Here is an 18,777-nt window from a genome sequence, read left to right on the forward strand (position 1 = left end):
ATGTGCACTTTGTCCCATACGACACTCTGTCTCTCTCTCTCTCTCGTCGCCTTAGAGCTCCCTCCCTTGTTGTAGCTCCTACATCAGAAGCTCCAGCAGCCCCGATTCATGTAGTTCACACCGTCAGCAGAGGTCCACGCCTCTAATAGAAGTTTCCAACGAGCACGTCGTGCCTCCGATAGCCGTCTATAGCTCGAGTCAGCAGCAGCTCAAGTCTCAATTCGTAACAGTTTCAGCTTCATCGTCAATTTGTAGCAGTTTCAGCTTCATTTCAATTCCAACGTAGGGTTAGCTCGCAACAGCTCACAACCATGCTTAGCCTTCCCCACTCAGGGTTGGGCTGAACCCCCAGCCCAACTCACCAGTTAATCCCAACTGACGGGTACACAAACAAGCGCAAGCCATTATGGAGTTTCCCACTCAGGGTTGGGCTAAACCCCCAGCCCAACTCACCAGTTAATCCCAACTGACGGGTACACAAACAAGCGCAAGCCATTATGGAGTTTCCCACTCAGGGTTGGGCTGAACCCCCAGCCCAACTCACCAGTTAATCCCAACTGACGGGTACACAAACAAGCGCAAGCCATTATGGAGTTTCCCAAGATGAAGACTTTTGCAACCTCTACCCCAACTGGCAAAAGCTTTCGTACTCAGCTACTACGAAGGCACCTACCCACTACGCAAAGACAAACCACAGGCAGATGATTAACTCCAACCCACAAGAACAACTCTATTACTTGCAGCAAGAAATACTAGAGTGCAAGCTTCAGCTTGCAACTCTTGGGAGGAAAGTGTAAGACATGGAGAGCAATGGAAAACAAAAAATTATGGCATAGTATTACAAAAATGCAGTGTATCTCCACCTGTACGACAATTTGTCTCCATGGTAAGTAGATGATTAGTAATCAAGATGATTGAGGATAGAAGTAACAAAGTAAATAAATTTGATCTCTATATGGTAGTTAAAGAGCAGAAATGAAGAGTGAACAATAGAGAAAAGGTATATGTGATCAGTCAACGGGCACACAAGCACAGGTCTACTTCATTGGGAGGGAAGCTAGAGTTAAGATCCTCATACAAACACAAACTGAAGGGTACAAAGTTTTATATTTCTGAGGAGCTCACTCCAATCCAACTCAAACAAAGAAATAGTGTACTGACCAAAGTAACGGAACCACACAAAGCAAGCAAATGGGCGATTTATCTAGATGCGCAAGTTCAAATCCAAACCCAATCTCTTAAACTGATGTTACAAGGCCACTTGATGATAGTATTAGAATGTAGCATGCTCTATAATAACTAGGGATGAGTTGAGCATTATGCACTCCCCCAATTCTTTGGTTCTCCAAATGTAGTAAGTCACTTTTTGGTGTTTGTACTTTGCCTCATAGACCCGTGAGATCTTCCGCAAGCATTAACCTCTCTCTCTCTCTCTCTCTCTCTCTCTCTCTCCCAAATATATAAGAATGAACAAATTTCAAATAGTGATATCACGAGCTCCAAATGTCAAAACATAAGGAGCTTTTTGACCTAGAATAAAGGAGTCAAATCATACACCTTATTTTTTTTTAAGCCAAACTATCCTCATGTCTTTGAGTATATGTTGTTGAGCCAAAAAATACATTTTAACTTCTCTCACTATGAATTTAATTGCAACCCATGCCAAGCCTATAATACAATGGAATGAGATGTCCATTTAATCCGCTTCTAAACACAATCTAAATCAAATAACTTGAGGTATGATCCCTTTCAGCTAATACAATCGACAACCAATTTGCTTCTAGATGCATCTCTCTATCTCTATCCAGGATCAAAGTACGTAGAGCCGTAGAACGGAGTGGGAAAGGTGTTGCCACATCTACGTCTATCAAGCATATTTGAAATCTACTTTTGTTGGCCCATGGTCCGAGTGGCCACAATGATCATTTGGAAATATAATGAGCAATTGCACAAGATCATGAGCAACTCGGATGCACCCATCTGTATGTCAAGGATCGAAAAACCGTAGAGCTACGTGCTGAGTTCTTCGCTCATCAGTAAATTCCTTATTTGCATTATGCATCACACCCTCAATGAAAGTTGTCATTATTTGTAGACTGCATTACCTCTGAAATTCTCATAAGATAGTTTAGAGATCAATACAGAGCATAGTGTCATACGTATTTCGGCCCAAAAGCACACATTCGAGTATCAATCAAGAAGGTAATGAGAAAGGGATAGTAGAAATGCAAACCATGCCAGCTCAAGACCATATATTGGTATGTGTTCATTTCTCAACAAGGAACTTTGGAAGAGATTTCTGCTTTCTTGATTATTCATGTACTTTTAACACATCTAATACTGAATAAATTCATGTTAAGTCCTTTAACCTGACTATTTTAAAATTAAAATAAAAAGTTTTTTCCGCATTATTTGCCCTTGAAATCTCAAATTGATCAGGAAACATCGACACTAACAAAAGATTTTCTCTAACAAGAGGGTCTTTTGCACTCAAATGACAAGAAAGGTTATCAAACAAGGATGTATGCAATCTATTATGAAAATTTTATCTTCAGTCAAGAAGGAAATACCTAATCTTCAGAATGGTACCCGACTTCAAACAATGACAACAAGATTAAGTTATGCCATACACTCAAAGATGTTTCAGAAATGTTTCAGAAATAACATAAAAGGTCTAGGATAGCACAACAATATGCAAGAATGTTACTTTTACATACTCAGTTATTATGAGTGATGGTGGATAGTCTTTTAAAACATGATCCGTCAGTTTGTGTTACATTGATTCATACAACAGCTCTATACAAGGAAAAGGACTACAGAAGAACGAAAGTCTTCACTAAGCACAATATGCACTAGGGATAAAATTTAATGAAGGGTACAGCAGAAGGAAAATTTTACAACAAAATTAATGACTGATATTAATGTTCAGGAAGCTGATCCCTGGCCTGACATGCTTTCCATGGGTTACAACTTGCAGTCTGATGAAAGCCAAATCTAACTACAGAACTCCCCTATTTTCTCAATTCTGATAACACTTGGTATTTCTTGTACCCTGTAAATGTCTTCCAAGTTCACACAAAGAGATGTCTTTGAAGCATAAACAATGGCCGGCCTGATTGCAGGCAAGAAAACATCACAAGATAATAATAAGTTAAATAGCCTTCCCCGACTTACAGGACAAATGTGCTTTTGAGGCCGTTAAATCACCAGCAGAGATAAGTCTTGGACAACAAAGACTACCCTAGATTTGCAAGGTTGGCCACTGAATCAGTCTTTTTTACAAATTTATACTGTCAATCCAGGAGGCTTTGATCCAGTGCAGAAGAAGCACATCAAGCCCAGTCCTCTTGTGGATATAGTAGAGACTGGCACTACAGGATGACATTAGAATCTTTCTTCTTCTTTCTCACTATGTGCTCACCATCAACTGTTAATATTGGCATCCTGAAGCCCACCTGAACCCATGTCAAAACATTGACCCCCTGAAAATTGGTTCAGGAAGGCACATGCTTCCAGACCAAAATAACTTAAAAAGTTGACCATTTCGTTGGTGAGTGTGCATCTCTGTAATCCTTTGCATTCTTACATAAGGCACAGAGCATTGTGCTTCAAGCAATATCTTTCCTAGATAAATTTCGATATAAAATGAAGTTCCACCCATCTGGTGAGCAACCCACTAATGATGGCCCAGAATCATCAACAGAGATAGGTGCTTCTATTTGCCTTCTAGCAATTGAATCTTCCCCATTTTCTTTAGTAGTCGATGGGCCATCATCTACTTTCTTCTGCTTGGCTAACGAGACAGTTTCCGTCCTAAGCTGTTTGCACAACTCCTTCACCTGTTTTGTACCTGGACACAATCAGAAATAGCCGATCAAAATCTCCAGATCTTCTTAGTACAAATCATGCGGACTTTTGAAGCTTAGACACAAATTCTGCTGCTTAACCATATGAATCCTCTTTGTGTGGATATTTAAAAACACGCCATAAATCAGCTCAGAGAAATATTCTGGCAAATTACTCTCCCTTCGTACACAGTAAACATGTACGAATGCAAAGAAATGACGAAATTGAAAGGTGATGCTGCTTTCTGAAGCTGTAACTCAAGACATCAGTACTGGTATGTGTGCGCACTGTTTGATGCATCAATAGTTTAATTCCCCTCTCGTACAGGAGCACCAAAGTAGAACCTAATAAACTCAAATCTGTCCAGCAGTCACTAATAAGATCCTTTCCTTTAGAAACGGCATACAACCTCATTACTACCCAAGTATAAGCTGCCCCCCCCTAACATCGTACTATCAATAGCTTATTGAACTATCAAAAGACAAGAAAGCATTGCACAGAAGATCAGAAATGCAGGGACATTCTGATAATGGACTTTCGTATGCAATAGGAATGACAATAGGGAAAGTCTCTTCTTACCATGTCAAACACTTCAGAGTCTAGAAACATTTCAGCTAATATTGCAATTTGCATAAATGCAAACGCAGCTGCACTTAGTGTAGCACTTAAATGTTATCAGATGCCTGTGTACTGTGCACTAAAATGCAATGTCCAATCGACACAGTGAAAGTACCTTTCCGCTCATGTAAAGCTGTGTATTCTCATGGCTTTTATAGTCACCCCCAAGGAGTGTCGTAAGGGTCATCATTTGAAATCGGTAGGTCTAAAGATCAAACTCATGATAAAGCCTATATTCATCATTTTCAAATTAGGGTACTGCCTAGATTAAGAGTCACGTTAAGGTTGAACATTGAACTATGCACTCGCTCCTGCATATATACTTTGATCTTCTTTCTGTTTTGGGGGTTGTATGTGTGTGTGCTCACACACACGTGTGGGGTGTGTGTGTGTGTGTGCACGCACGTGTGGTTGTGGTGGGGGATGCCATTAGGTTAGAACTTACATGGCAGGAACAATGTAACACATCCTTTCTGTTTTGGTGTTTGGCCTGCCCCAAGGGGGGGGGGGGTGTTAGGTAGAGCTTACATTGCAGAAACACCATTGTGTGATTAGGGTTTTATGGGATTGGTTCTAAGAAAGTCTCTCCCTTTAGGACAGCCACGTTTCTCGATGAGGCATGTTTCTTCCCGATCTTACCTCTACAGAGACCACTAAGACACTCCTTCAATGTAGGCTGTAGCCCTCTATAAAAATGCTCATTTGGTCTTTTTCCTCCTTTGGTATCATCACTTAATCATTGGACATTGACCACGCCTCCATGAGGACCAAGGCAACTAAAATCTGGGTTGCTCAAATGGTGCAAAGTAGGAGCTAATGGAACCAAAATGTTGAGAGGTCTTGAGAAGCAGAGAATCTACATGAAGCGAGGGATGCAATGTGTTGATCCTAGCTCCCTCCCCTTTAACATCCTCCTAGCTTGTGGAGTGCTCAAAGCAACCATCAATCAAATTGGAGCTGCCTTCAAGATGATCTAATTCTTAACTCATTGAGCTTCCTTAATCTGATAGATTCATCATTCTGCCAAAATCAGTCAAAAACTAACTCCTACAAATCACACACCTGATAGGTAGAGTACAGCATCCACTTGCAGAAAGGCTTGAGACCATCCTCGCCCTATTTAAGATCACACCAGTTCTTCTAGAGCATAATAACGCTATGAGTCGTGAATCTTTCCCTCTACTTCAAAAATTGGCCTTTATTTAAGACTGTCAATCTTTACATTGCTTCCATAAACACATGGGAAGCTATGTTTAAAACCATTAAAGAGACGTTTGTGCCCTTGGGATACATAGAGAAGTTGCTCCACTATTGGTAGTTCTTTAGACAAGATATGGATAACAAGTCTAAGAGAGCTTTCACAATTACCCTTGAAGACACTTGAATAACTTCACCATCAAGTATGTACAGGATCTCCCCCCTCACATTCAACAAGCAGTAAAGTTGTTATCTCCAAAGACATTGGATGAAGCTTATTTAATGTTGAAAGGGTAGAGAAAAAATTGATATCCAAACATGGCCATTCTTTCAAGGCCTCTTGCAAGACCTCAACAACCTCCACTCAACAATGATGAAGGGAGAATGCAAAGAAAAGGGAAAAGAAGTTTTGTATTGCAAGAACTACAGAAGGAATGCACCTATGTCAAAGCATCATCTTCATGCACATGGCACCTACATCATGGCCATGACCCTCCCTTTTTTTCATCCACCTCCCAATTCAAAGAGAGGGAATACTCATTATTAGACGGCACATCAAGCATAGTTACCAGGGAACGCCGTTCCGCCTTCCTGGAATGTGGGAACGCCGTTCCTTGAAGGCATACTATACGGGATTGTCCCAGAACGTCTAGGAACGTTCCCAGATGAGAGAACTCCATGGGAACGTTCCCAAATGATATTCCAGTGTTCCCAAATGACGTTCCGGCGTTCCCAAACCGCGTTCTAGCTTCTGACAAGTCACAGGAGTGGTAGAAGTCACTTAATTGCTGTTTTTGGCCATGATTTTGGCCGTAGTTTGCTGCTCCAACCACTCAGCCCCTCCTCTCACCCACTCAACCCCCTTGCAAGCCCCCATTTTATTTGAATATTTTGGTATGTTTCCATGTGATTTGATGATGTGTCATATGACGTGGCATTCCCTTTCCCGTTCCTGTTCCCTCTTCCCGATACGTTCCCGTTCCGACCCCCCACGTTCCCGAAACGTTCCCGTTCCCTGGTAACTATGACATCAAGCAACATTGATCACGTTATGTTTGACAAAGGAATCAAAAGACCTTGACCTTAGCCACCTTAGTGAAGACATTAAGGCTGCCAACTCAAGCTCAATATCATCCATTCACACTCACACCATTGACAAACGGGACAGCGATGGAGATGAACAAGGAATGTTAAGGTTTGCATTTCTAATTTTCAAGATAAAGTTTTGTTGAGGAATGGACATGGATCATGGGGCCTTGCTAACCCAAGCCCTATCAATTCGATGGGTTGACCATCAATATGGCAATAGACAATGTCTATAAGCGGATTAAACAAGGTCACACCTTAGCTTGCATCATGTTCGGTCCACAATTTCTTAGTTTCTAACTATCAATCTCCCAAGCTTGGCAAGAGAGCTGGTCATTTTTCTATAATTTCCCTCTAGAAATTTCTTTACAAGCATCCTCTTCACCTCTATTTTTTAACATGCTATCAAAGTCCTAAGGAATACTAACAAGTGCTGGAAATTTAAGGAAGGAGATCTCGATTCAAGCTTGTAAAAATCAAACTTCTATGTCCAAAGGACATGTACCCTTGCGAGAGGGAGGGCGATCAAGATTCACACAGGTGTACTCCTAAGCCCTTCATTTCCTCGTCAACCGTCACGGCTGTTAGACGCCCATTTCAAGCTTTGGAGAATCAAGTAAGCCTTGACGGAGGCAGCTACCTTCCTTGGAAGTTGAAGATCCAAAGTCATCTAGTGGTTCCGATGATTGGAGAGATAGCGACACAAGTGGGGCCAAGGCCACTAGATATCACAAATGCGACTGAGGTAGTGGTGACACCAGCGGATCCAAATGCAATCACGGATTGAGTATCTCATTACTTTCGAGGAGCTAGTGCCCTTGCTTCTATAGGAAGAAGCTCGAAAGAGAAAGTACGACAAAAACCAAGACAAGCCTGGTAACGACAAGCCCAACAAAAAAAAGAGGAATCACAAACCTCATGACTATGTTGCACGAAACGTTTCCACGCAAGAAACGTGGTAGTTTTGAAACGTTTCTGAAACACCATTTGAGTTAATAGGAAACAGTAGGAGTAGGCTGAATAAAGTATATTTCTTCTCACATACAGAAGTTAGCAATTAAACAAAACATGCACCATATAAGCTAGACATGTGCGCAAGGCGAGCGATTGAGGGCATGGAGCAGATGATCCTTGAAGATGCGATTCATATAGTGCATTGACGAATTAGTCGTCACTCATGTAGATCATCTACTCCGAGTATTGTGCTACTTCTAAAACCTTCACTATGCACTGACCATGATAATGCAAGAGCCTGCCATCATCTCTTGTCACTACCTGCTCTTGTTGGCTTTTCTTTTGGCGCACTTGTAGATTAGGCATTTCTAAAACGTTTCCAAGTTTCAGAAATGCCCCACTTTTGAAAACGTTAGGAAACGGTGTTTCCTAACTTTTTTAAACGTTTCCTGCAACTAAGCCTCATGATGAGGACTCTTCACCTAGTAAAAGCAAGAAAAAGAAGAAATGCTTCTACTGTGACCAGCCAAGGTTTTTTGCGAAGGACAACAAAAAGAAGGCGGCTCATTAGAAGAGAAGTAATGAGTCCAATCAAGAGTCAAATGAGTCAAAACTAGCAACCAATGTGGTCACGACTTCAAGTATTGCTGAGATCATGTATGCAGATCTTAGTGTACCTGTGTATATGTCTGAGACTGAGTGATGTTCTGATGAGCCAGAGGGACCAATGACCTTTGTGAAGGTGGAGGACAGCAACATTTACTCATATTATTTTGGGAACAAAGCTGATATCATTTGCATGAGGGAGGTGTCTTTGAAAGGACCTCTATCAAAGTCAAATGGATGCAGGGACACTAAAGATGGCACTATAGGGGTTATAGAGGGATGTTGTAGGTGCCTCCATGAGGTACCTGGCTTGTTCAAAGCAAGCATATAAATGGGTGGATTCATCGATATGTATATTCATTGCATACATTCAGACTCCGAGAGCATGCTATGAGAAAAGTCTTTGCTTTGTGTTTCTCAAGTATTGAGGGACTACAAGGTACTATTACTAGATGATTACTCAGTTAAATCTCATCTAGAGCTCACGGTCCAAGATTTCTAGAAAGACACTTGGCCTTGTAGATCTGTGTGAATCAGCCACTGGGATCTCATTGTTCAAGGATATTGCGAGAGTGAATACGAGTTGAAATTCAAAGCAAAACTTGGGAGCGTGGCACTTGGTGGATTCTAGAGGAGCAGGTGTATAATAATTGTGCCAAGATTGTTTGAGAAAGCTGGCATGTTTGTGATCTAGGATGGTGGTGCCGCTGACCGAGCAACAAATGCGGGTTCAAAGACCTATGATTGACGACGACTCTAATGTTTTTTTCCCCAAAGAAAAGGAAAATCCTATTAATGCTCGAAAAACCCTGGCTGCTTTGGAGTTCTCTCCTCTATTCATGATCTACTCTACTCTGATCTAGAGCTAGACCAATCGTCGAGCGATGAAAAAGTAGCAAATAATTCCTTTTCTTTTGTTCGTTTTAGGTGTTGGGTCAGATGTGTCGATGTAGAGGCTGAAATGTGTGCAAGAAGTGGATTGAAATTTTTAATGCCGAGGCTAAAATGTATGTGATATAAGTGCCGAAATGTGCATGTGATGTGACGAGCACGTAAAGCAAGAAAAAGCACAAAACATAGCTGCGTGTCGTGAATGATGTCCCAACCGCAAGCTCAAGACCTTGGGCAAGATCTTGTATGCGGTATCCAGAAGCGTGATCGGTCTTCACTAACGAATGTCCGACTTGTCTCCCCCTTTCGGAATCAAGCATATCCAATCTCGACTCATGGACTATGGGAGTGACCCAGAGTCAAAGATCTCCTGACAAGCAAGACGAAAAGGCGTACTAATGTGCTCCCACAAGCTCAGGAAGAAAGTCGGGGTCAAGCCGTCTTCCCTTGGGCACTTCGTAGGGGGGAGGGCCTTGAGTGCCTCCCTGAGCTCCTGGCCCCCTCCAGGGACCTGCTCAAAGTCGGCATGAACACTGTAGAAACTTGGTCCCAAACTGCCTCGCGTGCTATAAGTGCCTCAGAGGACGCCACGTTTGCTTGAACAAATGTCGACAGAAAGTTGTGGTCATCTTAAGGATCTCTTGAGGGTCTGAGTGCATCTGTCCCTGGGCATCCCGCAACCACTGCAACTAAATCCCTGTTGAGTGTGGCCCGGCAGTCTGAAAGAAATACCTGGTCATCCTATCCCCCAATGGATCCATTTGGCTCGAGATGGAACTCGGCTCTGTGAACCTCCGTGTCCCGTAAGACGAGTCTCGCAACCTCATGACGGTCTCGAAGCCACTTAGAGTCAGGGTTGTGCTCCCTTAGTCTCTCAATGGAGGATAGATCCCGCCTCAGCACGCTCTCCTACTCTTGAAGCGTAAGTCTCCGATACAAGGCCTATTATTGAAGCTCCTCATTGCTCCCCTGAATCGCATCCCTCAACTGCCTGTCAGGCAACGGCATCCCTAAACTGGCCTATCGAGCGACGGCTGCCATATCGAAGCCACTGCCCGTTGTACCTCCTCTTGTAAAAGGCTATCTGGAATGCAGATCCCCTTTTGGGAAAATCCAATTGGGGGCTGCTCTAGGAGTACTATCGGGGAGTGGTCTGACATGGTGGAGTCCACTTCTCCACCCTGTGGAGGCGAACTCAAACCTCCACGTTGTATGTGCATGGAAGCCCACTGCACTAATCGAACCCCCTTTCCGAGACTGCAAGACCAAAAGCGTCACTACTAGAGGCAAGGGATAGGAGCCCGAAATCTCTAGGTAGTTCCATAGCCCCAACCTCCTCTAGAACTCCCTCGGAAGAGGACGCCGAAACTCGAGTTGGGGAGCTGAGGACGAGCCACTCACGGTCTAAGATGGAACCCGAGATTCTAAAGGGGCAAGAAGGGGGACTATCAGGTTAGAGGGGGAGGGAGTAGTGAGGGTGATGACAACTGGACGAGGGGGCAGGGGGCAAGGAGAACATGGGCGGGAAGTGGCGGCGGAGAGAGGTCATGAGGGGGAGGGGGCGAGGGGCAGTCTCCCCTGTCGCGGAAGAAGAAGCTTGGGTTGAGGACGAATCCGATCTCTAGGGTCTGCCCTGTGAGCCTAGGGCCTCCTCCTCTACCGCCCATGCGAGTCTGTCAGTCTATCGAGCGTGGCTCCGCAAGCCTCTTGGACCCTACAACTGCTAAGTGGATGCCTGTGTGTCTTGGTCCCTTCCCTAGCGAGACCTACCGAGGGGACATACTCCTCCTCCATGGTCTAGTCTCCTTGAGATTGAGAGGCTGCCTCACGCTCCACTTTCGCCTTCACTGGTGGCAACGGAGAGAGGTCATGAGGGGGAGGGGGAGGGGGACAGTCTCCTCTGTCGCGGAAGAAGAAGCTTGGGGTGAGGACAGAGCCGATCTCTGGGATCTGGCCTATGAGCCTAGGGTCTCCTCCTCTACCAGCGAAGCGAGTCTGTCACTCTATCGAGTGACGCCTCTTGGGCCCTACGACTGCTGAGTGGCTGCATGCGTGTCCTAGTCCCTTCCCTAGTGAGACCTACCGGGGGGGCATACTCCTCCATAGTCTAGTCTCCCTGAGACTGAGAAGCTGCCTCACGCTCCGCTTTCGCCTTCACTTTAAGCCAGGCTCTCCTTCGTCGGTTCTTCAGAGTCTTTTTGTTTGGTTTCTTCTTATGCTCCACTTTCATCCTCCACCCAAGGGGTCTGAGACTGCTGCTGCTGCATGCGCAGGGCTCACACTAACGATCCCGCTCTTGGGGGGTCGTCTCAGGCCTCGATGGCAGTCCCTGGCTAGGTGTCCACGTAACTGGCCTTCGAGATCTCCAAAGGGCAGCGAACAGATAACAACCAGCAAATACTTAATTTTCAGCCACTCACAGAATTATTACAGCCAACCAAAAAATAATAACACCCACCAAATAATCACAAAATAAACACAAGGAGCTAATGCCCCCGTTGTGAAGCGGGACACCATATTGGTGCTAAACTTAGCGCCCCTTTCGGCATTTCTTTATCATTTATTAAGAAGGCATCCAGATACAAGAAAAGCACCGTTGTGCATCAACCCGAAATCAGCCAACTGAATAATCCGTTCATAGGCACTTCCGTCCTACTATGCAATCACAGAAAGGCATCCCAGTCCAATGTAATATCCCATGACAGCCTTTCTTTCAATTCTTGCTGATAATTCTAACTTGGCACCTTTGATACCCTTCAAGGGAGTCCTGGTAGAAAAGAAATCAGCCAAGTCTGCCCTGACAGCTTTGATACCCTTCACGGGAGTCCAGGTAGAACAAAGACCAGCCAAACAACCAGCCCTAGTTGTTCCTCGCACACAAAAAGGCCAGCTGCGCAAAACAAAAGGATCTGAAGGTTTTGAGGCAGTAGGAAAGCTCTCGGAAAGCAATCAACCGATCGGAAGCTCGGGAAACCCTGGGAAATCAGCAAACATGGAAAAATGAAATTCCCTGGCAAGATCTCTGGCACCCTAGCAGGTGAAAATCAGCAAAATCCAAAAGCTGATGTATCAAACGTCAAGAGTTGAGCTGCTCCTCTCCCCGTGAGGACCTGCCCCCCTCCTCCCCCTCTCTCAGCCAGCCCCCTCCCTCTCCCTCACCCTCGCTGCCCCCCCTCTCCCTCCCCTCGCTGCTTCTCTCCCTCCCCACCCCCCCCTCCCTCCTCCCTCTCTCCGTGATATGAGCATCTAAGAGAAGATTTCAGCAATGTCACGCAGCATCACAACAGTTTGGAGAGCTTGCTTTCCCATCCTCACCTCGCAGCCTTGGGCAATTACATTACCAAGGTCCTTGCATACCGGGACCAATGTATTACACAGGTAGCAACATGCTAGCTGTCCACTCCACCCTTCTTCAAAGAAGGAGACTTTTTGTAACATTCCATTGGGTCCCATGGGTCGATTTTAGGCCCCCAGAGGACGATAATAATAGTTTCTTTCTTTCTTTCTTTCTTTCTTTCTCCCCTTTCCCCGCCCTCTCCCACGCCCTCCCTCTCCCCCCCCGCTGCCCCTAACCCGCCCCCTCCCCCGCTCTCCCTTTCCCCCCTGCTGCCCCTACCCCTTCCCCCGCCCCCTTCTCCTCCCCCGCCCTCCCTCTCCCCCCCCCCGCTGCCCCTACCCCCCCCCTCCCCAACCCCTTCTCCTCCCCCGCCCTCCCTCTCCCCCCCTTGCCCCTTCCCCAACCCCTCCCCCTCTCTCCCCCCCCCTCCTCCGCTCTCCCCCGCTCTCCCCCCTCCCTCTTTCCCTTCCTCTCCACCCCCTCCTTTCCTCTCCCCCGCCCTCCCTTTCCCTCCCCGCCAGACCCTTCCCTCCCTCCTAACCCACCCCCTCCCTCCCTCCTATCCCCCGCCCTCTTCTCCTCTCCCCCGCCCTCACTCTCCCTCTCCACCTGCAGCCTCCCCCTCCCCCGCCCCCTTCCTATCTCCTTCCCTTCCCCGCTCTCCTACCCTCTCCTTTCTCCTTCTTCCTACACCTGTGTTCAAGGGCGTCCTGGGCACTAGTTTCACGGACAAAGCTTTTTCAGTGTTGGAATCGGCCTTTTCACTTCGATTGGCGAATGGATCCCCATTCAGCCAATCTCCGTCCACTTCCACCGGCCACGAGAACCGTCATTTTTTCAGAAGACGAGTTGCAGCAGCTCAAGAAAGATGTGGAGTTAGAGGGCTCTACATCACTTTTCAACCGCATCTTTGGGTTACACCCTTCCAGATCACAAGCTAGAGACGGGATGCTGGCGGCGTTACCAGGAGATCTCGCCCCACACCTCAGGGATATTCGACTCCTGGGATGTGGATTCTTCCAAGTGATTTTCGACTCCCACGAGTCCACAACCCTTGTTCTCAAAGCTAATCCCCTAGCTTTGGGTTCGAGGAGGATCTTTCTTTTACCCTACACCTTGGGCTTTGATCCGATCAAGGAGGACAAGCAAGTCACATCACTGTTCATTAGATTTCCTGGTCTTCCTCAGGTCTACTATCAACTGCTTGCCACTATCGGAGCCACATTCGGAGTGGTCACTAAGATCCCCACCCTTCCTGGCATGCCTTCTTCCTCGGCAGAGGCAGTCAGTGCAGATGGGGTGCCTCGTGTTAGGGTCATAGTCTCTGACCCTAGCATCTTAGATGACCACATCATGCTTCAACGTCCAGACGGCTCTCTCTTTCAACAAAGAGTCGAGATTTCAGGTAGACAGGACCAGTGCAGGATTTGTAGGACCCTTGGGCACTAAGCTAGAGAGACTACCCAAGGAAGAGAAAAAGACCCAAGAGGTCTTCTGGTGCGGCTCCATCACGTAGTACTACCCCGACTGCACCTCCCCAGCACCCTAGAGCAGCAGGGCGCCTTGCTTCGCGCACCCCAGAACCACCAGGGGCAGCAGAGCGCCCAATGCCTACAGCACACCCAGTACTACGGTGGAGAGCTATCAGAGCCGCTCCCTTACCTCAAGAGGAGACCTTTGATCCTGTTCAGACAGACGCCTTCTAGACTCCAGAGGTGGATGTTGCTTCAGCCCCAGACACTACAGTTCCACATCAAGAGGGGCCTTTAGATGCACCAGCCCCAATCACCTTGGTTGCGGACAACGAGGGGGCTACATGCACTTCTTCCCCGCAGATTGTTCCTACCATAGTCAAGACGACCGAGAAAGTGCAGCACAGATGAGGACTCCAGATTCCTCTTCAGTCCAACCACAGGTCTCCTCAACACCCAGGTCCAGTTCTGCTGATAGAGGCCTGGCAGATCCTTCTCCTCCATCTTCCACGAGTGCAAGTCTTCTTCGCACTCCTCGGCCAGACTTGCTTATCAGGAACTCTTTTTCGGCACTGGCAGATTCGGCGACTTTCATGGATGATGAGGACTTTGTGCCCTCCACCTTAGGGGTCCCGGTCATGGGGATTTCTTTTGATAGGGCATCTTCCTCAACAGGTGTGGGGATCCTCTCACCTGTTGAGTTTCCTGCCCTCAGCAGGAGTGTTTCAGACCAAGGGAAGATGGTCTCCTCTACTAGGTCGGGTAAGCCTTTCCATCCAGCATCCTCCCGTCAATGAGGATAGTCAGATGGAACATACAGGGCCTAGGCGGAGTTCCACACCATCCCCATAGGCAACTGATCCAGAATTAGCTTCATCCAGGTGTTATGGAGGTGCTATTGATATTTTTTTTATCTGGATGCAAGTGATTGCTCTAAGTCGGGCAAACTGCTTTCAGGACATCCTTCTGGTCGCCTGCTATGGGCACAAGGGGAGGTACTTGCATTTCGGTCTCTTCCTCTATTCTCCCCTTGGTTGCTGGTCATGGTATTATTTCCCCCTCTAGAGCTCAATGGATCATTATTTTGATTGGAGGGCGTAAGATTGGTCTTCTCAATCTTTATGCTCCCAACAACAGAGGGAAGCGGATCTCCCTTTGGAAGGAGTTACTCTCTTGGGCCCCCATTGCAGATTCTTGGATCATTGGAGGCGATTTCAACATGGTTGAGTTGCCATCAAACAAAAAGGGAGGCAAACAGGGTGGAATTCATTCTTTGGAGAGGGCAGCCTGAAATGCCTTTCTTTTTATGTACAGTGGCAGAGACACTTGGTTGGATGATGCCACAGTCACTCCTGTATTCTTGGTCGAACAGGAGAATACACATGCCCATTCATGCACGTATTGACACATTTTATGTAGACGATTGGGCACTTGACAGAGGAGGATCTGTATACATTTCTACTGGGGTTTCCACCTCAGATCATTTTCCAGTGGTGTTGCAGATCCTTGAGCCTCATCGGAGAGGACGTTCTCCCAGTGTCAAGATTTCGGATGCTTTTTATGCCGAGGAGAGCCTCACGGAGGATATTTTACAAATTTGGGTTTCTCACATATAAGGTGGAGCTGTCCGCCCTTCTCAGGTAGCTGCAGCCTTATCAGAAATTAGTGACTATTATCATACAGTCGCTGATTCCAGGAGACGCAAGATTCTCAAACGTGAGATTGGTATACGCCAGCAGTTAGCGTCCCTTCAGAGGAAAGAGCAGAAGAGGCCCACAGATGCTTGGATTCAAGAGCGCCTTGCTGCAGCAAGGGCTCATTTGCAGACATTGTTGGATCAGAGAGCAGAATATGCCTTTCATGCACGAGAATCCTTTTGGATTCAGATGGGTGGTAGGGTCAACAAATGCTTTTTCTCTACTCATGGGCCCAGACATAGTAGAGATAGTGTCTCGCAGCTTGTTGACTCAGACGGGGTGTTACAGTCAGATCCTGATGCTGCCATGCATGCAGCTTCATATTATTTTGCATCCCTTCTTACTGCAGATCCGGGCACACAGGCTATAGATGATGCCAGAGAGGTTATTTGGCAATGTATCCCTGTACTGGTGAAGGATGAGATGTATGTTTCTCTAGATGCACCTTTCACCAATGCAAGATTCAAGACTGCATTACTTGCCCTTCACAAGGGCAAGTGCCCAGGTTCGGATGGACTTACCTCTTCCTTTTTTATTACTTTTTGGGAGCAGGTTGGTGATCACATCACATCAGCCCTACAGGGCGTGTGGGACTCTGGTGAGATGCCGGACTCACTTACAGATGGTCTCATTCATCTCATCCCAAAGGGGGGTAATAGGAATCTAGTGTCTCAATGGAGACCCATCACTCTATTGGGCACTTTTTCAAGATTCTAGTCTGCGGCTACAGATTTTTCTTCCAGATTTGATTCATGACACGCAGACAGGGTTTGTGCATGGCAGAAGTATATTTGATAACATTTTCTCATTTTGGGAGGCCTCAGAATGGGCCATGCAGAGCCGCCAAAGATTGGCCATTCTACTCTTGGACTTTGAGAAAGCTTATGACAGAGTAAACTGGGATTTTTTAGAGGGTACTCTATCCTACTTTGGTTTTTCAAATGCATGGATTAGAGGAGTATCCTCTCTCTACAAATCAGCCCATAGCCAAGTGCTCATTGGGGGGGTAAGAGGGGACAGGTTTCAGATTTCCAGATCAATGCGCCAGGGATGTCCTCTTGCCCCTTTTCTTTTTCTGTTTGTGGCGGAAGCTATGAGTAGATATATACCTTAGATCTCAAGCTGATATTTATGGGCTGAGGCTTCCTATCCGCCGGGAAGAAGAGCTCTTGGATAGTGAGCCGGCACATGACACAGCTGTTTTTTTGGATGCCACCCCCAGGACACTCACTTTCTTCCGGAAAGCCTTGGATTTATTTTGCACGGCTGCACGTGCACCCATTAATTGGCATAAATCCAATGGCTTTTGGATTTGTGATGGTGACACACCGGATTGGGGTAATGATATTGCCTTCACTTGGGTACAGAGGGGCGTCTCTGTCAGATATTTGGGCTGCCAGGTTGGGGTGGGCATCTCTCCCTCACAACACTTTGCTCCGGTGTTGGAGAGCATCAAAAGAAAGCTCCTTTTCTGGAGCTCAGCTAAACTTGACTTGGCTTCCAAGGTGGTGGTACTTAATCAGGTTCTTCTAGCCACAGCATGGTTTGTTTGCTCTTGTTGGTGCCACTCTAGGGATTGTATCACTCAGCTTAAGAGGCCCGTACGAAACTTTTTATGAAGTGGTCTAGATGGCACAACTGATGTTACAGCCAGGGTGGCTTGGGAGACCTTGATTCTTCCTACAAGAGAAGGGGGTTTCAATATCATCGACCCGGATCTACAGTGCAGAGCCTTACTCTGCAAGGTCGTTGTGAGAGGACTTATGCCAGGGCAAGAGCCTTAGAAGGATTTCTTTATCAAATGCATACAATCTCGCACGCCCACTTCAGGAGAGGATTGGACACATAGCACCAGATGGGTTTTCACCACAGCCCACCTCAGATCTCCCTCTTCCCCTCTTATGGTTGCTATCCTGAAAGCATGGGCCAGCTTCAAGAGTACACTTCGCAAGATTCCCCCATCCACCCGTGAAGAGATTGAAAGGCAGCCTATCATGTGGAATGACTGTATTTTGGATGAGCATGGCAGACCACTTAGAGCTTCTCCTTACATGCAGTGGCCAAGATGGGAGAGGGGCCCTGCTTCTACCGTGGGAGCATGGAAAGCATTCAGGAAGCTTCTTGCAGACCAGCAGGCACAGATGGTTCTTAATCTCAGAGAAAGTGCAAGGAGAGTCCAGCAGATTGATGCAGCCTTGCCCTTGGATTGGGTGGACACAGATGACATGCCTATTTCTTGCTCCACCTGGATGGGGGCATTTTCCAAATTGGGAATTCCTTTACAGGTGATTGCTTTTCATGACACACATGAGGATGCCTTAGTCTTTGATGTTACTTCGGGGGGCAAGCTGTCCAGATCCATAGAAGATATCTTGTTAGAGGTACCGTTTCAGCCAGTCAGGATAGTGGGCTTCATGGAGCATGGCTCTCTTTCACAGTGGTATTTGGATCCTGACCCGCTTCTCTTTGCCCTGGGCTCATGGAGGCTGTGGCTCTATGGAGGTGTCCCAATGAAGTTCTTGCAGTGGGACCCTGGGGAATGGGAATGGATAGATGAAGGGCATCCCCTTCTTTCGTTACACGGTCAGTAATGCCAGGAAATTCCAACTCAGTTGTAGGGGTTGGAGGCCTACCAGAGCTCCTCATTGGGAGAACTTTCAGATTTCTACGGACTTGCATAAAATTTTTTGGCAGAGGCTCTGAAAATCCCACCGGAATAGAAAAATCACTCTCTTCTTTTGGCTTTCTATTCATGGTGGGATAGCAGTGAACCATTGGAGATCCAGCTGACCCTACTTGCCCTCGTTGCCTTTTTGCTTCGGAGACAATACAACACTGCCTTTGGGATTGCAGACAGGCGAGAATCATATGGAAGGGGATTGCAAGACTTTTCAGCACTTTTGTTCGCCTCCCCTTCTATATGACCTGGGGATCAGTGACTTGGCTCACTCTTTCAGGGCCCCAAGTTTTCTTTGAGAGACATGACTCCTCTTGGGCTCTTCACATCCGACGACACCTTATGGAGTCGTGCTCTCTAGAGGATGTTCTAGCCACTCTCTTCAGGGCTGCTCAT

The 18,777-nt window shown here is 46.6% G+C and overlaps 1 protein-coding gene across 1 annotated transcript in view; it reads right to left on the bottom strand.

Annotated features, from left to right (window-relative positions):
* Window positions 1-2,853: 2,853 nt before the first annotated feature.
* LOC147898273 (uncharacterized) overlaps window positions 2,854-18,777 on the bottom strand; it is a 36,908-nt gene continuing 20,984 nt past the window's right edge. The window contains exon 4 of the mRNA XM_087379558.1: window positions 2,854-3,850. Coding sequence (XP_087235684.1) covers window positions 3,609-3,850 — 242 coding nt within the window. The 3' untranslated portion in view covers window positions 2,854-3,608. The remainder of the gene's footprint in view (window positions 3,851-18,777) is intronic.

This window comes from Dipteris shenzhenensis, chromosome 9 (genome assembly GCF_047967505.1).
Source record: "Dipteris shenzhenensis isolate YYH24624 ecotype China chromosome 9, Dip_SZ_1.0, whole genome shotgun sequence".
In the NCBI taxonomy this organism is placed as follows: domain Eukaryota; kingdom Viridiplantae; phylum Streptophyta; class Polypodiopsida; order Gleicheniales; family Dipteridaceae; genus Dipteris; species Dipteris shenzhenensis.